Source organism: Elephantulus edwardii, unplaced genomic scaffold, assembly GCF_000299155.1.
Source record: "Elephantulus edwardii isolate Elephantulus edwardi_28Jun2011 unplaced genomic scaffold, EleEdw1.0 scaffold00247, whole genome shotgun sequence".
NCBI classification, from domain to species: Eukaryota; Metazoa; Chordata; class Mammalia; order Macroscelidea; family Macroscelididae; genus Elephantulus; species Elephantulus edwardii.
In genome coordinates, this window is record NW_006399997.1 from 1,601,763 (window position 1) to 1,616,253 (window position 14,491).

Here is a 14,491-nt window from a genome sequence, read left to right on the forward strand (position 1 = left end):
AGGAGGGGAAGACCCTCTATGAGATGGATTGATTCAGTGACTGGGGTAATCGGGATGGGTGTGTCAGAGGCGGTGTGGTTGGCGCAGGATAGAGCAGGGATTAGGGCCGTTGTGCATAGGGTCGCTATGGGTCGGAAACGACTCGACGGCACATAACAACAACAACATATGCTTTTGCGAATTGGACAATGAATAAGGATGATAAAGGAATAATTGGATACCTTTGGACTCTGGTGTTGGGAGAAGTGCAGCTAGAATTAGAATACTCCTTAGAAACAATGCTAGCCTGACTTCATGTCATATAAGTTAGGTTTGTTATCAAGAGGGTCCAGTTCCTGGAGAAAGGCCTCAAGCATGATAAAAAAGCTCAAGTTGGAAAGACAAAGACCTTCAGTGAGACAGATTGCCATAGTGGCTACAGCAGTGCACTTGAGAAGATGGTAGAGGCCTGGGCAGTGTTTTGAAGCTTTTTATTGCTGTACTGAGGCCTTTATGAGTTGGAGCCAACTCAAGGATGCCTAAGAACATAAATAAGACCTTACTCCAACTTATCTCCATTTTTTTTCTGACCATTAAACTTCCCTTGTGGATTATATCTGTTATTCTCTTCTATACACTTTAGGTAGTATAGGGCTTATCATTTTGTTGCTGTTATAATTGGTGTAATTTTGTTGTTGTTGTTGTTGTTATAATAGGAATAAGGATGCAAACAATTTAGCCATTAAGATGGTAATAATATCAAAGTTTGAATCTGAATAAACTTTTAACACTAGATTATTAAACTTTCAAAAAATAAGAGAGATTGGAGTCAGCAATGTTTGTAAACTTTTTTAGACATCATGATCTCTCAATTAGGTAATTTTTTGGTAGTAAACTAGAATAAGTGATGTTTTAATAAGATCTAAAATGTATGCTTAACGGGTATTTGTTTCATTTCAGAGGTTTTTTGAAAATCTTAACCCTATGGGAAATGAATCTGAAAAAGAGTTTACAGATTATTTGTTCAACAAGTCATTAGAAATTGAGCCCCGAAACTGCAAACAGCCACCTCGATTTGTAAGTCCATTACATAACATTATGTTCTACAGCTCATAATAAAAAGACTTAAGTCATAAGATACATTTGAAGCAAATTTTAGGAAAATTGTTTTGTTTTTGAAAATATACCTTCTGTGCTTAAAAATGTATTGAATTTAGTTGTTTTGCTGCACTGCTCATCGCTGGTAGAATTCTTGCCTTCCATGCAAGAAATTCAGCCTCAGTTCCCAGTGTATGTCAGGCACAGCTACCACCAGTCTGTCAGTGGAGATTCTCATGTTGCTGTGGTACTGAACAGATTTCACTGGAGCTTCTAAAATAAGATGAACTTGCATGAAAGATCTGGCAGTCTACTTTTAAATATGAGATACGGACAACCCTGTGGATGACCACAGTTTGATCAGCAGCCCATCATGGAAATAGTATAGGACCAGGCAGAGTTTAATTTCATTATACATAGGAATTGGTGGCCTATGGTGGCAGCTAGTAACAATAATCTTCTCTTTTATTTCTACTTATTAATCTACATTTTTTTATTCCATCCTAGTTAGAATAAACAGATATGTGTTGAGAAAAGAGCAGCCAGAGTGCTCCTTGGAAGCAAAGATGGTGAAGCTTCTTTCATACTCTGGATATGTAGGTAGGCAGGTCTATTCCTTGATGAGGGACATCATTCTTGGAAAGATAGAGAGGGTTAGCAAAGGACAGGAAGATCTCCAATGAGATGGATTGACACGGTGACTTCAATAATGGATTCTAGTGTGTCAGAGATGAGGATGGCACAGGTTAGAGCCGGGTTCAGGTTGGCAGTTCATAGGATTGCTTGAGTCGTACTTGATGGCACCTAACAACAACAATAGCTAAAACAGAAACAACTGTGATAGAGATGGATAGATGATGACCACTAACATGCCAGGTGATAGCTGAATGGAGCAGAGGAAATGGGGAAACCGGAAAGGAGCAAGCAGATTTCTACCACAATTCTAACTTGAAAAGGATTCTGATCATGAGGGCACCATAATTCCTCGTTGCCACTAGAGCTCACCTTTCCTGCTAGAATTTGCTGTTTTCGTTCCTAGTTATTATTGGTGTTCACAGTACAAGAGAAATATCAGAAGACCAACTATAAGAAGTTGAAAGAAGATGTAAAAGGAAATACATTTATAAAATACCAGCTTTGGTACAAGCAGTGAAAACTAGTTTTTATAAGCTTAAAAAGATCTGGGACTCAGAGGGCTTAGAGTAACATTTTCATGACTTTATAACTAGATATTGACACACAATAGAGATTGAAAAAAAATTATTTTTTAAATTTTATTCTTTTTTATGTGTGTACTGTCAAATCGGATCTGACTAGTACAGGAGGAGATTGCCCCTCCTCCAGCAGAGCATCTGGATTAGAACTGTGTGCCTCTGCGTTTGCAGTGCAGCTTCTTGCCACTAGGCCACCAGAGCTCCCTTACAATACAGATTTTTAATTCAAATTTCTGAATCTGATTTTCATATCCTTGTTTAGGGTTTTTTTTCATTTGATTATTGCTGGTAGAGTTTTCAAGGAAAAAGGTGCAGGTGGGGTGATCATTTTCCCCAAAGACTTTAAAGCACTGTTAGTAAGGTTGACTGTTTAGTAGAGGAAGGGGAAAGAGATACTTAAAAAATTCTGTGCTTTCATAATATGTTGTCTATAGCAAGAGTGGCATCCACTCCCCAAACAACATGCCTCTGGAAATGCTTTGAACGTTGATAAATGACGATAGTTATAGAAAGGCTACAGGCATTTTTTTCACAGGATCACTGAGTCGTGCTCGATTCAATGGCAATCAACAGCAATAGTAAATATTTGTAAAATTTATACTGACAACTTGAAGAAGTTTAATTTCTAGTGTTTTAGGAACATCTTAGAGTTATTTTCACAGAGATTTTCTAGAATTTAATTTTTGCACTGAGAAAATAGGTTTCATTATATTCAAATTTAAATCTGTTAAGCATAATCCAATTAAATTCAGAAGTATTCTGCGTAGAATATTAGAGACTTTAGTGTAGATTAGCATTTTATTCTACCTCTTTTAACTGTGTGGTTAAAATGGCTCAAAGTCATAAAATCAAAGGCAAAATAGGTGTAAATATTAATAATGTTCATTGTGTTTGCTATTCCTAGCCTAGGAAATCAACTTTCTCCTTAAAATCTCCTGGAATAAGGCCAAATGCAGGCCGCCATGGCTCTACCTCAGGTACTTTACGAGGCCATCCAACGCCATTAGAAAGAGAACCATGTAAAATAAGCTTTAGTCGCATTGCTGAAACTGAGATTGAATCGACAATGTCAGCACCAACCTCTCCAAACACACCATCTACTCCACCAGTGTCTGCTTCCTCAGACCTCAGTGTGTTTTTAGATGTGGATCTCAACAGTTCCTATGGTAAGTACTTAATAGAAATGATTTAAGAAAGGGAGTCTTATGTTTTGGAAAAGTCTTCTCATCTGTTTAATTAAATGATAGAGTTGTTTGCAAACTCAAGAAATAAAGCGGCATCTCACATCATTTTTAAAATTTATTCATCCAACAAATATTTTGTTTTATAAAAAATGACATTTAAATGTTAAAATAGTGATTAACTCAAGAGTAAAGCATCATTTGACTACTGTTTTTGTATATGTTGAAATTTATTCATCCAACAAATTGGGGTCACATCAAGGTAAGTCTGTGCAAAAGAAGAAGACTCAAGGAGATAGATGTTCTGACACTGCTGTGACGACAAACTCGAACACAGGAAGTGAGGAGGATTTGTGTTATGCGTGGGGTTGTCGGAACACTGGATGGCACCTAACAACAGTAACCCATGTTAAAGGGAGCGATAGACAGTGAACAGATACATGTCATCAGGGGAAATGGGAAAGTGACTATGATAAAGAGGAAACCAGTTATGCTAAGAAGGAAAAACCATTTCAGGAAAAAAGAACAATCTCATATTTAAAAAAATTAGCCTGACAAAATATGATAAAATTCTATGCCCAGTGTGTCTTATTGTGTATTACTTTATAGAGACATATTTTAAAAATACCATCATAGATGTTACTTTTTTTTTCATACTATTTTTTTCTGATTCCAGTAGGCGGCCATAGTATCTTTGCTCCAGTCCTTTTGCCACATTCAAGTAAGTAAGAATTCTGAATTGCCTCCAGTGAAATAATTATAATGATAATCTAGTTGATTAAATTTCTATTTTAGTAATCGTGCTTGATATTTAAATAATACAAAAAGGAAAGAAATTCTTATAAATTGAGGTATTTTCTCCTAACTATGTGTTGTTTGTTTTGTTATAGTTTCTTTTCATCACCTTAGAACTTGTTTGTATTGTTGGAGCTTTGAGATGTTGAACAAATTGCTTGGTGTCTCCAAACATGTTTGCGTCTAATGAGATCCCTAGCATAGTATTTGGCTAAGAGTAAGCAGTACCATTATGGTGTTCACGTCTCCTTTATCCCAGCCTTTCCAGTTCATTTTCCCATAGGAATAGAATGCCAAAAGTCTTACCACTTTCTGAGCTAGCCCTGGATCACTTACTCCATTGTATCATTTTGTTAATGAAGGCAGATTTAAGTAAAGCACTAGTCTAGAATTTTTCAGTTAATCATAATTTATCTCATAAAGATAGTTAATTTTCTCTCTGAGGTCATTTGTTTAAAACAAAATAAGAATAATAAAAACAACAGTCTCAGTAGTAATATTTAGAGGACTTCTGCATCTAGCAAAGTAAAATGTTATAATTTAGATACTAACAAGCAAATTCTTACATTTTAAGAAAAGTAAATTTAGTCTTTCAAATGCTTAATTCTAGATTTCATTTTAATTATTTTTTAGCATTTTTATAGAAGCAATATATACCTAGACCTTAAAAGGCAAATAGTGCTAAAAAGCTTAAAATGAAGCCAACAGCAATTCCCAGTCCTATCTTCTCTTCTCTTCCAATTATAGACTTCCATGTCTGTAAATGAAATGTTTATATTGTTCTTTTGATTCATCAATTTTAGAGTATGTTTGTTGTTGGTATTAGTTAGCTTTGTGTGATTCCAACATCATACATCCAGAGTGGTGGGGGAACCCTAAAACCCACTAAAATTTAAAATCATTGCCATGGAATCAGAACTGATTCATAGCTGACCCTCTAGTTGGGTTTTCTGAGGCTGATATACTTGAACTGGCAGAGAGGTGCCAGCTCTGGGTTGCAGCCTAACTCCCTAAGGACTACTGCACCAGAACTTCCTGTCACACCTACTGGCAGATTTTCAAGGTTGAGACTGTTGGAGGCATATCACAGGCCTGTTTCCTGAGCAGCCTCAGAGTAGCTTTATCCAGACTGCCCGTACTTTTGCTAGTAGTCAAATATTTAATCATTTGCACCACCCAGTGATTATACATGTTCATATTGGGAAAAATATTATTCACTGCTAAACCAACTAGTATGTACTAGATTATGCTTCCTTTCTTACAAGATTCTGCTTCCTGGGGTTTGTAATTGCCTCATTATTGCTTAGGGAATTTGTTAGTTAGTTTCTGTTGACATGTGTTGCTCAGTCTTTCCCAATCTTCACAGCAGTTTTCCATGAAGTCAAACCAATGGGGAAACCTGTTAGAGTTTATTCAGTTTTCGTTTTGCTTTTAAACCTAGAAACCACTTTCCTTATGCCCTTTTTTCCCCCATCTAATTTTAACTGTTCTCTTTTGTGGCTTCTACCTTTCTTGTTGTTTCATTGGCATTCTAGGAATTCTCTTTACTTATCTCCTGGGTTTTTTAGAATATCTTCTTTTTTCTTGAATTGCTTCCTTCTTTTGTTAGGGATATATCCTTTAGCAGCTACCTGAGAAAGGGTACATAGACTATAAACTTTTTGCATTTCTAAAAAATATTTATTTATACATTTACTTATTTGACTGGATATAGAATTTGAAATCATTTTTTCTTAGAATAATGACTGTCTTCTAGCTTTCATAGTTGCTTTTGAGAAATCCAATACCATTCGTTCATTTAATGCATAATTTTTGAATGCCTAATATGTGTGAGTGATAAACAAAAATCTTTTCCTTGATCATCTAATATATTTTAAAAAATATTTAATTGGTTTTCATATAATAGTTCCTTTATTGATGATGTTCTGTTTTTATGACTAGGATGTACTTGAGGTAACAGAGTAACCTTTTCCCTCCCCCAAAACCAACCAAGAAAATCAGTGACTGAACTTGTTAAGGTAGTGGGTTTCACTATGAGGGGATGGAGTGGTGATGCTTTTCAGTGAAGGTATCCTCGGTTGTCATTCTCCACGGCTTGTTCTCTAGGATTTTTTTGGTTTTCCAAAATCTTCTCTTTGAGTTGCCTGTTTAGGGATCTTAATATTTACTAAGAATCCTTCTGTTTCCAGCACAGCATCTTAGTAGTGTCCCCAAGCCTTGGGTTTAGATTCTCCACAGAATTAAACCTCTGATCACTGTCTGGAATATCAGTGAAGTTCTTGCCTGGCTATTGTCTGACCTCACTAATTAGAGGATAGAGGCTTGAGGTTCTGATTGCTTCTTTATAGACTTACCCAGTTCCCCTGATTGATGTTCATACTTTCTATTTTACTGAGTCCCTTTAACTCTTGACCCTTCATTTGATTCAGAGGGACAATTTTGTTTTCAACTGTCACTATATCCATCTGTAGGAATTTAAATTTTATCTTCCTCCATTTATCCCTTTCATATATGTTGTGTTTCAGGATTTAGATGTTTCTAGTTGTATTGAAGGGAGGTCCAAAGGAACACAGTTCCAATCTAGCTTTTCCACTGGAGAAAGGTGGGCACTCTCCACCTATGTGATTTACTGCCTCTGAAAACACTACGTCAGCCATGAGTCACTTTAAACTCTATAATATATAACATCAGCAGCAAAATATAATTTTCTAAATGTCATAAAGATGATGAGGCTTTATTTCCTATACTTTGGACATGTAGTTAGGAGAGGCTATTCCTTGGAGAGGAACATCACACTTGGAAAGGTGGAAAGATGGTAAAAGAGAGGAAGACCCTCGACTAGGTGCATTGACACAGTGACGGCATCAGTGGCCTCAAGAGGGTCAGAGATTTTGATGATGGCGCAAGATAGATCAGGGTTCAGATTTTTTGTTCATAGTGTCATTATGAATCTTTCTCAACTCAGTGACATCTAACAAGAAGAAAAAGTCTACCAGAGAACTCTCTCACTTATTGTCAACAAATTGTTTATCAGTTTGCCCCTTGTGAAAAGCAGTCTGAAAATACAGTACCAGGAACTGTGGGAGGTGGTAGGGTTACAAAACCTAACCACACACATTCTTTTAAAGAGCTTAGCTTAGTGCAGAGGATAGAGGAACCACAGTTATATTTTTTGATAAAAAATTTGGTCATATTTTTGTACAAATGACTTGTGACTAATCCTTTTCCCTCCAGAATCTTTCTTCAGTTCATGTGGTAGTTTACATAAACTAAGCGAAGAGCCACTGATTCCGCCGCCTTTGCCTCCTCGAAAAAAGTTTGACCATGATGCTTCAAATCTCAAGGTATTCTCTAGGATTTAGGTTTGCCTCAGCTTATTCAAAGTTGTGAGTCTTTAAAATAGTGCTTTTTCTTATAAAGACTCTGTCAACTGTAATTTGTCTACCCTTTATGTTTTTCAGACATTTGTGGTATTATATTTGAAAAATACTTTGAATTATTGTTTAACTCCCCTAAAATCTTTTCTAAGAATGATAGTAGGTGGATTACACTGATAACTTAGAAGCACTCCAAAAATGTTAGCATTCAAAATTTTATTCAAACTTTCAAACAGTGCTTCTCAAACTGTGGGTGCATCAGAATCATCTGGAAGGCTTAGGACCCCATCCCTAAATTTTCCCATTCAGTAAGTAAAGGATGGAACCTAAGAATTTGAATTTCTAATCTGAACTTCCTCTAGTGGTCCTTGTCCTTGGGTCACATTTTGAGAACCACTACCCTTAAGCTTCACTGGGAAAAGTAGAAGTAGATACCTGCTCCATAAGCCAGAGTTGGACAATAAACTTTCTTAGCATCTTCTTGTTATGTGTTTGGAAAGCTTTGTATTGTTTTTACTCACTTGCCCATTATTATAAACTTAATAGTTCATATATTCACAGATCTATTGAATGTGTACACAAAGCCCCAAGCCCAAGATTGACCATTTCATATATAAAAATAATAAATGGCTTTCGGAGTTTACCTGACAGGAATATACTCATAAAATTGATAATGAAACTAGGTTAGCTTGATACATAGTTACTTTTTTATCCTTTTGAAGATTTATTCTTACAAATTTCTCCAGAGAATAGAGCTATTTGCATTTTATATTTTATTTATTTATTTATTTTATTATATTTATTTTACATTTATAATTACATTTTATTTTTCTTTTTGAGGGAAATGCGAAATCTGATGACGATCCCCCTGCTATTCCACCAAGACAACCTCCAAAGGTGAAACCCAGAGTTCCCGCTCCTTTTGGTGCATTTAACGGGCCTTTGAATAGTCCACCTCCACCGCCGCCAAGAGACCCTCTTCCCGAGACCCCTCCACCCGTTCCTCTCCGGCCCCCGGAACACTTCATAAACTGCCCGTTTAATCTTCAGCCGCCTCCAACAGGACATCTCCATAGAGATCCAGACTGGTTCAGAGACGTTAGGACATGTCCAAATTCGCCAAACACTCCTCCTAGTACCCCCTCTCCACGGGTGCCACGGCGATGCTACGTGCTCAGCTCTAGTCACAACAGTCTCGTTCATCCTCTGGCTCCCCCTGTTCCACCCAGGCAGAATTCAAGCCATCACCTGCCAAAACTGCCACCAAAGACTTACAAACGGGAACTTTCGCACCCCCCATCGTACAGACTGCCTTTGCTCAAAAATGCAGAGACTCCTCAATGACCTTAGCCATTTGTAGTCATTGACACTGGAATAGTATTTGTAAAGTTCTCTTTTTTATTTATTCAAAAAAAGGCATAATATTTTAGTACTTTTTACAAATAATGCTCTTTAAAAAACCTGCTACTGATCAAATAAGCTTTTGAAAATTGGAAAACTTAAAAATCCAAAAGTTCTTCATCATTATCCTCAGGTGATCAGTATCATTGCCTTGTCTTAGATCTCAGTGCTGCCAAAAGGCCAGTATAAAGAATTTATATTTGCACTGTAGACTCTGTTAAACTACAGTTTAACGTGGCATTGATTGCACTGAAACGGACTAGTGCATTTGTGGATTTTTCAAATTTAGAGACCTTTTTAAGGCAATGAATTTACACAGATAAAGGGGGTGTGTCGTTTTCCGACTTTTTAAACCTCTTTGACCATCTTCTAGTTTTTCAAATGTCTCGGAGAATTGTGAATAACACCCACTGTTCTTAAACTCTTCAATGCCATGTCTTAAATGCCAGTATTTGCTGCTGAAGACAAAGATGGAAAATAGAATGAAAACAGTAGAGTGCACTGTGTTTCGTATTTTGTCAAAATGTAAACAAAGACTACCTAACTCAATTATTGAATGGAAAAAAGGGCCCATTATTTAGCATGTATCTCATTCAGATGTGCCTTTTGTTTTTGCAGACTTAGGTGTCTTTAGCTAATGAGTTGCCTATTGTTTTGGAAAAACAAAATCAAAATACCATGTATGTACAGTTTTGTTTATATTGTATATTTAAAGATAATGCTAATAACCTATATAAATTTAAGTGACTTGAGGCTTATAATACAATCTGCTACTATATTCATAAATTCAGAGGGAACGTTTCTTATGGCAGAGGAACAAACTCTGCCTTGCCTTTAAAAACCTAGTTCAACTTTCTTTATAAATCTTGTGTTAAATGAAATTTTAAAAATCTATTTTTTCTAGACTGGCAATATTTCAACCAGCGAATACCCAAAACTTTGTTAAACTTTTTAAATCTGAGAAGTGAGTGTAACTTTTATTTGCCATTGGACATCTGCCTTCAAAGCAAGGAAAGCATGTTTTGATAAAAGTGCCGTAGCAGCTGTTGTAAAGTAGCCAAAAGCCACGTTGTTTTATTTACTGGTCTGTGGCCTTTTACTGTGCTTTGTATCAGAGTTCTTAACAAGATTAATAAATCACTCCAGTCTTAATTTTTAAAAGATTTTAAAGAGTCTTTGTCTTTTTTTAATATATATAAAAGGGGGAGATTGGCAAGTTTCATAGTCAATTTACACACAATTTTGACTGTTTTGTGCAATTTTGAGATCACATAATCCTTGTGAATTCAAGATATGTCGATTTCAAGGATTGACTTTATCTTTGTGTTAAACCAAAACAAGGCAAAGTTCCAGCAAACCTTGTTAAGTATTTTTGCTATTGTTGTTTTTGTGTACCATTGAGTCAGAACTGACCCATAGCTGACCCTCTCGTGAGTTTTCAGAGGCAGTTAATCACAAGGGAGGAGGTCTCCCATCAGTCTCCTGTGGAGTAACTGGTAGATTCAAACCACTTGCCTTTGGGATTGCAGTGCAGCTTCTTAACAGTAGGCCACCAGAGCACCCTTTGCCTTGTTAGGAGTTAAGTGCTGCCAAGTTGAGTATGCATCACAGTCACCCTGTCCTATTCTGTCATTCTCATAATTTCTGGCATACTCAAGCCCATTGCTTCAGTCATTGAGTCAGTCCATCTGGTTGAGAGCCAATCTTCCAGCTTTCCCAGAATGATGTCCCTTTCCAAGGAATAGCTTCTACTAACAACATGCCCCTTTGCCTCCAAAGACCATTCTGGCTGCAGTTTTTCCAAGACATATCTGTTCTTTAGGCAGTCCATGGGATATTCAGTATTTTTCAATACCAAGTATCAAAAACATCAATTCTTCTACTGTCTTATTCATTCTCCAGCTCTCAGATGCACAGTATGGGACTGAGAAAACATGACCTGAACCAGACAGACTTTAGTCTTCAAACTGACATCATCATTCCTCAGTAATCTGGAGAGGTCCCTGACTGCAGACTTTCCCAGTGTGGTTTTCTGATCTTCTGACTGCTGGTACCAGCGATGTTGATTGTGGGTCCAACTAAGATGAAATTGTTCACAGTTTCAATTGTTTCTCCTCCAATCATGATGTTGCCTATTGGACCAGTGGTGAGAATTTTTCTTTTCTTGATGTTGAGATATAATCCATACTGAAGGCTATAATCTTTGATTTTCTGCAGCAACTGCTTGAACTCTTCCTCACCTGAAGTTTTGTCATCTGCATAATAGAGGTTCTTAATAAGTCATCCTCCAACCTTGATGTCACATTCTTCTTACAGTCTAGCTTCTCAAATGATTTGCTCAGCATACAGATTGGATAGGTAGAGAAAGGATGTAACCCTGATGTACACTTTTCTTAAAATCATGCAGTATCCCCTTGATCTGTTCAGACAACAGCTTCTTGGTCTAGGTATAGGTTTTGCATGGACATAATTAAGTGTTCTGAGATTTCCATTCTCAATGTTAGCCATAATTTATTATGATCCACACAATCAAATGCCTTTGCATAGTCAATGAAGCCCAAATTGATATTCTTCTGGTATTCTCTGCTCTCAGCCCTGGATCCATCTGACATCAGCAATGATACACCTGGAGCCACAGCCCCTTTAAACCCAGCTTGAACATCTGGAAGTTCTCTGTCAATCCATTGTTTCAGCTTTTTTTGCTGATCTTCAGCAATATTTTGTTTGTGATATTCTACTGTTAAATAAGTTCAGCATTCTGTTGCATTACTTTACTTAAGAATAGGGAACAATTATTGAACTCTTCTAGTCAGATGGCCAGGCAACTGTCCTTCAGATTTTCTGGCTTAGGCTGATAAACACATTCAGAGCTGCATTTGTTTGCTGAAACACGTTGGTTGGTATATCTTTGATTTCTGGGGCCTTATTTTTTTGCCAGTGCATTCAGTGCACCTTGACATTCTGCCTTCATTGCAATTGGCTCTTGATCATATGGTATTTCTGGAAATATTTCAATGTCAATCAAGTCTTTTTGGTACATTGACTATGTATTCACTCCATCTTCTTTTCATGCTTTCTGGATCTTTCAAGATTTTGCCCCTATCGTCATTCAGAGTTGCAACTCAAGGCTTGAATTTGTTTGTCAGTTCTTTAAGGTTGAGAAATGCTGAGACAGTCCTTCCCTTTTTATTCTCTTGATTGCAGCTTTCTACAATTTCTTTATATTACTTTGGTTTGTCTTCTTGAGCTGCCCTTTGAAATTGTCTTATATTCTCAGGGTATATTCCAAGTAGTGGAATAGCTGGGTCATATGGAATATCTATGTTCAGCTTTTTGAGGAAGCGCCAAACTGCCTTCCCGAATGGTTGTACCATTTTACAATCCTACCAACAATGTATAAGAAGAGTTCCTTTCTCGCCACATCCTCTGCAACATTTATTACTTGCTGCCCTGTTAAACTTTACCACTGTTACTGGAATAACATAGTATCTCAATGAGGTTTTGATTTGCATCTCTCTAATTGCCAGTGATTTGGAACATTTCTGTTTGCCCTTCTAATATCTTACTCTGTGAAAATTCTTTCCATGTCTTTTGCCTATACCCTGAGAATATGAGAACTGAGGCACAAACTGAGATTTGTACACTAATGTTCATAGCAGCATTATTTACCATCACAAGAACATGGAAGCTGCCCACATGTCCAACCACAAATGAATATGTTGAGAAATGATGGTACATTCACACAATGGAACACTATGCAGCACGCAGGAGCAATGATTTTGTAAATTACCTAACTTTGAGGGACTGAAGAGCATCATGCTGAGTGAACTAACTCAGTCCCACAAGGATAAATATTGTATAAAACCATTATTGTAGAATGAGTATAAAGATCCAAGAGGTGTGGGAGAGGCTGGAAGCAGAGGGATGTAGATGTGTAGGAGGATGGGGGGATTAATCATCAGATTGAAAGTTGAGGGTTGAAGGAAATGGAAAGAATTTGTTCAAATTTGTATTCAAATTTTGTAAATAAACTAATTGTTGTTATATGCCGTCAAGTTGCCCGTGACTCATAGTGACCCTATGTACAACATCCCTAAACCTTGCTCTATCCTGTGCCAATCTCACTGTCTCCGACACACCTGCCCCCACTACCCCAGTCACTGAATCAAACCAACTCATGGAGGGTCTTCCTCTCCTGCACTGTCCCTCCAAACTCCCAAGCATGATGTCCTTCCCCAAGGACTGGTCCCTTCTTGCAGCATGTCTGAACTTCAGACTGCCTGGTTTAACTCTCTGTAGGATGGACCTGTTAGTTTTCTTAGCAGTCTGTGGTATAGTCAATACTCTTCTCCAACACCACAGCTCAAAGGCATCAATTCTTCTGTCCTCCCTAGTCATTGTCCAACTCCCTGATGCATTGTAAGTGATTGCAAAGACATGGCCTGTAACGGGCACACCTTAGTCTCCAAAGTGGCACCATTGCTCTTCAGTACTTTGGAGAGGTCCCTAGCAACATACTTTCCCATCACAATACGTCTTTTAATTTCCTGGCTGCTGGTGCCGAGAGTGTTGATTGTGAAGCCAAGCAAACTAAAGCTGTGAACAATCTCAATCTCTTCACCATCCATCCTGATGCTGCCAATTGGCCCAGGGGTGAGAATTCTTGTCCTCTTGATATTGAGCCTCAATCCCTATTGAAGGCTGCAGTTCTTGACCTTCTGCTTCAGGTCCTCCTCAGTTTCAGCAAGCAGGGTTGCGTCATATGCATAACGCAGACTGTTGATGAATCTTCCACCAATCCTGGAAATTTTTGTTTTCTTGGCGTTGAGATATAATTCATATTGAAGGCTGCAGTGTTTGAGCTTCTGCAGCGTTTCAATTACCCTTCACTTTCAGCAAACCAGGTTGTGTCATCTACATAAGGAAGGTTATTGATGAATCTTCGTCCAATCCCTACACTAGATTCTTCTTTATAGACAGGATTATGTTATTAAGTGTGGTGCAGTCGGAACCAACTCATAACTGATCCTACAGTGGATTTTCAGAGACAATTTAATAACAAGGGAGATTTACCTTCCTTCTCCCGATGAGGAGCGGAATTCAAACTGTATGGCTTTGGGTTTTTGCAGTAGCTGTCTTCCCATTAAATCACCAGACCTCACATTTTTAGGATTATAGTGTGGAATAAATCTCCAACTAAGTAACAACTTCCAATTTTACTTTGTTTTTTAGAAAAATTTATTATAACAGTAGCTTGGCTTGGAAAATTATTTAAAATTCGAGCTGGAGAAATTAAACTGTAAGAAGTGTTTATCAGAGGAGAAGCGAGTTCCTACGCGGGGCCGAGCTAGGGGCGGGGTCTCGGGCGAGGCCCAGCCCTTGCTCTGTGCCTTCGCGCGTGCGCAGTGGCTCCACCCGCCACTAGGTGGCGCGAGCTTATGCGTCG

General features: G+C 37.7%; 1 protein-coding gene across 2 annotated transcripts in view; it reads left to right on the forward strand.

The window, feature by feature from the left end:
* Positions 1-10,208, forward strand: part of SOS2 (son of sevenless homolog 2 (Drosophila)) — a 95,078-nt gene extending 84,870 nt beyond the window's left edge. The window contains exons 19-23 of one of the 2 annotated variants that reach the window (XM_006899202.1): positions 940-1,056; positions 3,196-3,457; positions 4,152-4,193; positions 7,502-7,611; positions 8,485-10,208. In XM_006899202.1, coding sequence (XP_006899264.1) covers positions 940-1,056; positions 3,196-3,457; positions 4,152-4,193; positions 7,502-7,611; positions 8,485-8,988 — 1,035 coding nt within the window. In that variant the 3' untranslated portion in view covers positions 8,989-10,208. The remainder of the gene's footprint in view (positions 1-939; positions 1,057-3,195; positions 3,458-4,151; positions 4,194-7,501; positions 7,612-8,484) is intronic. The other variant, XM_006899203.1, reaches the window with a different exon arrangement.
* Positions 10,209-14,491: the final 4,283 nt, after the last annotated feature.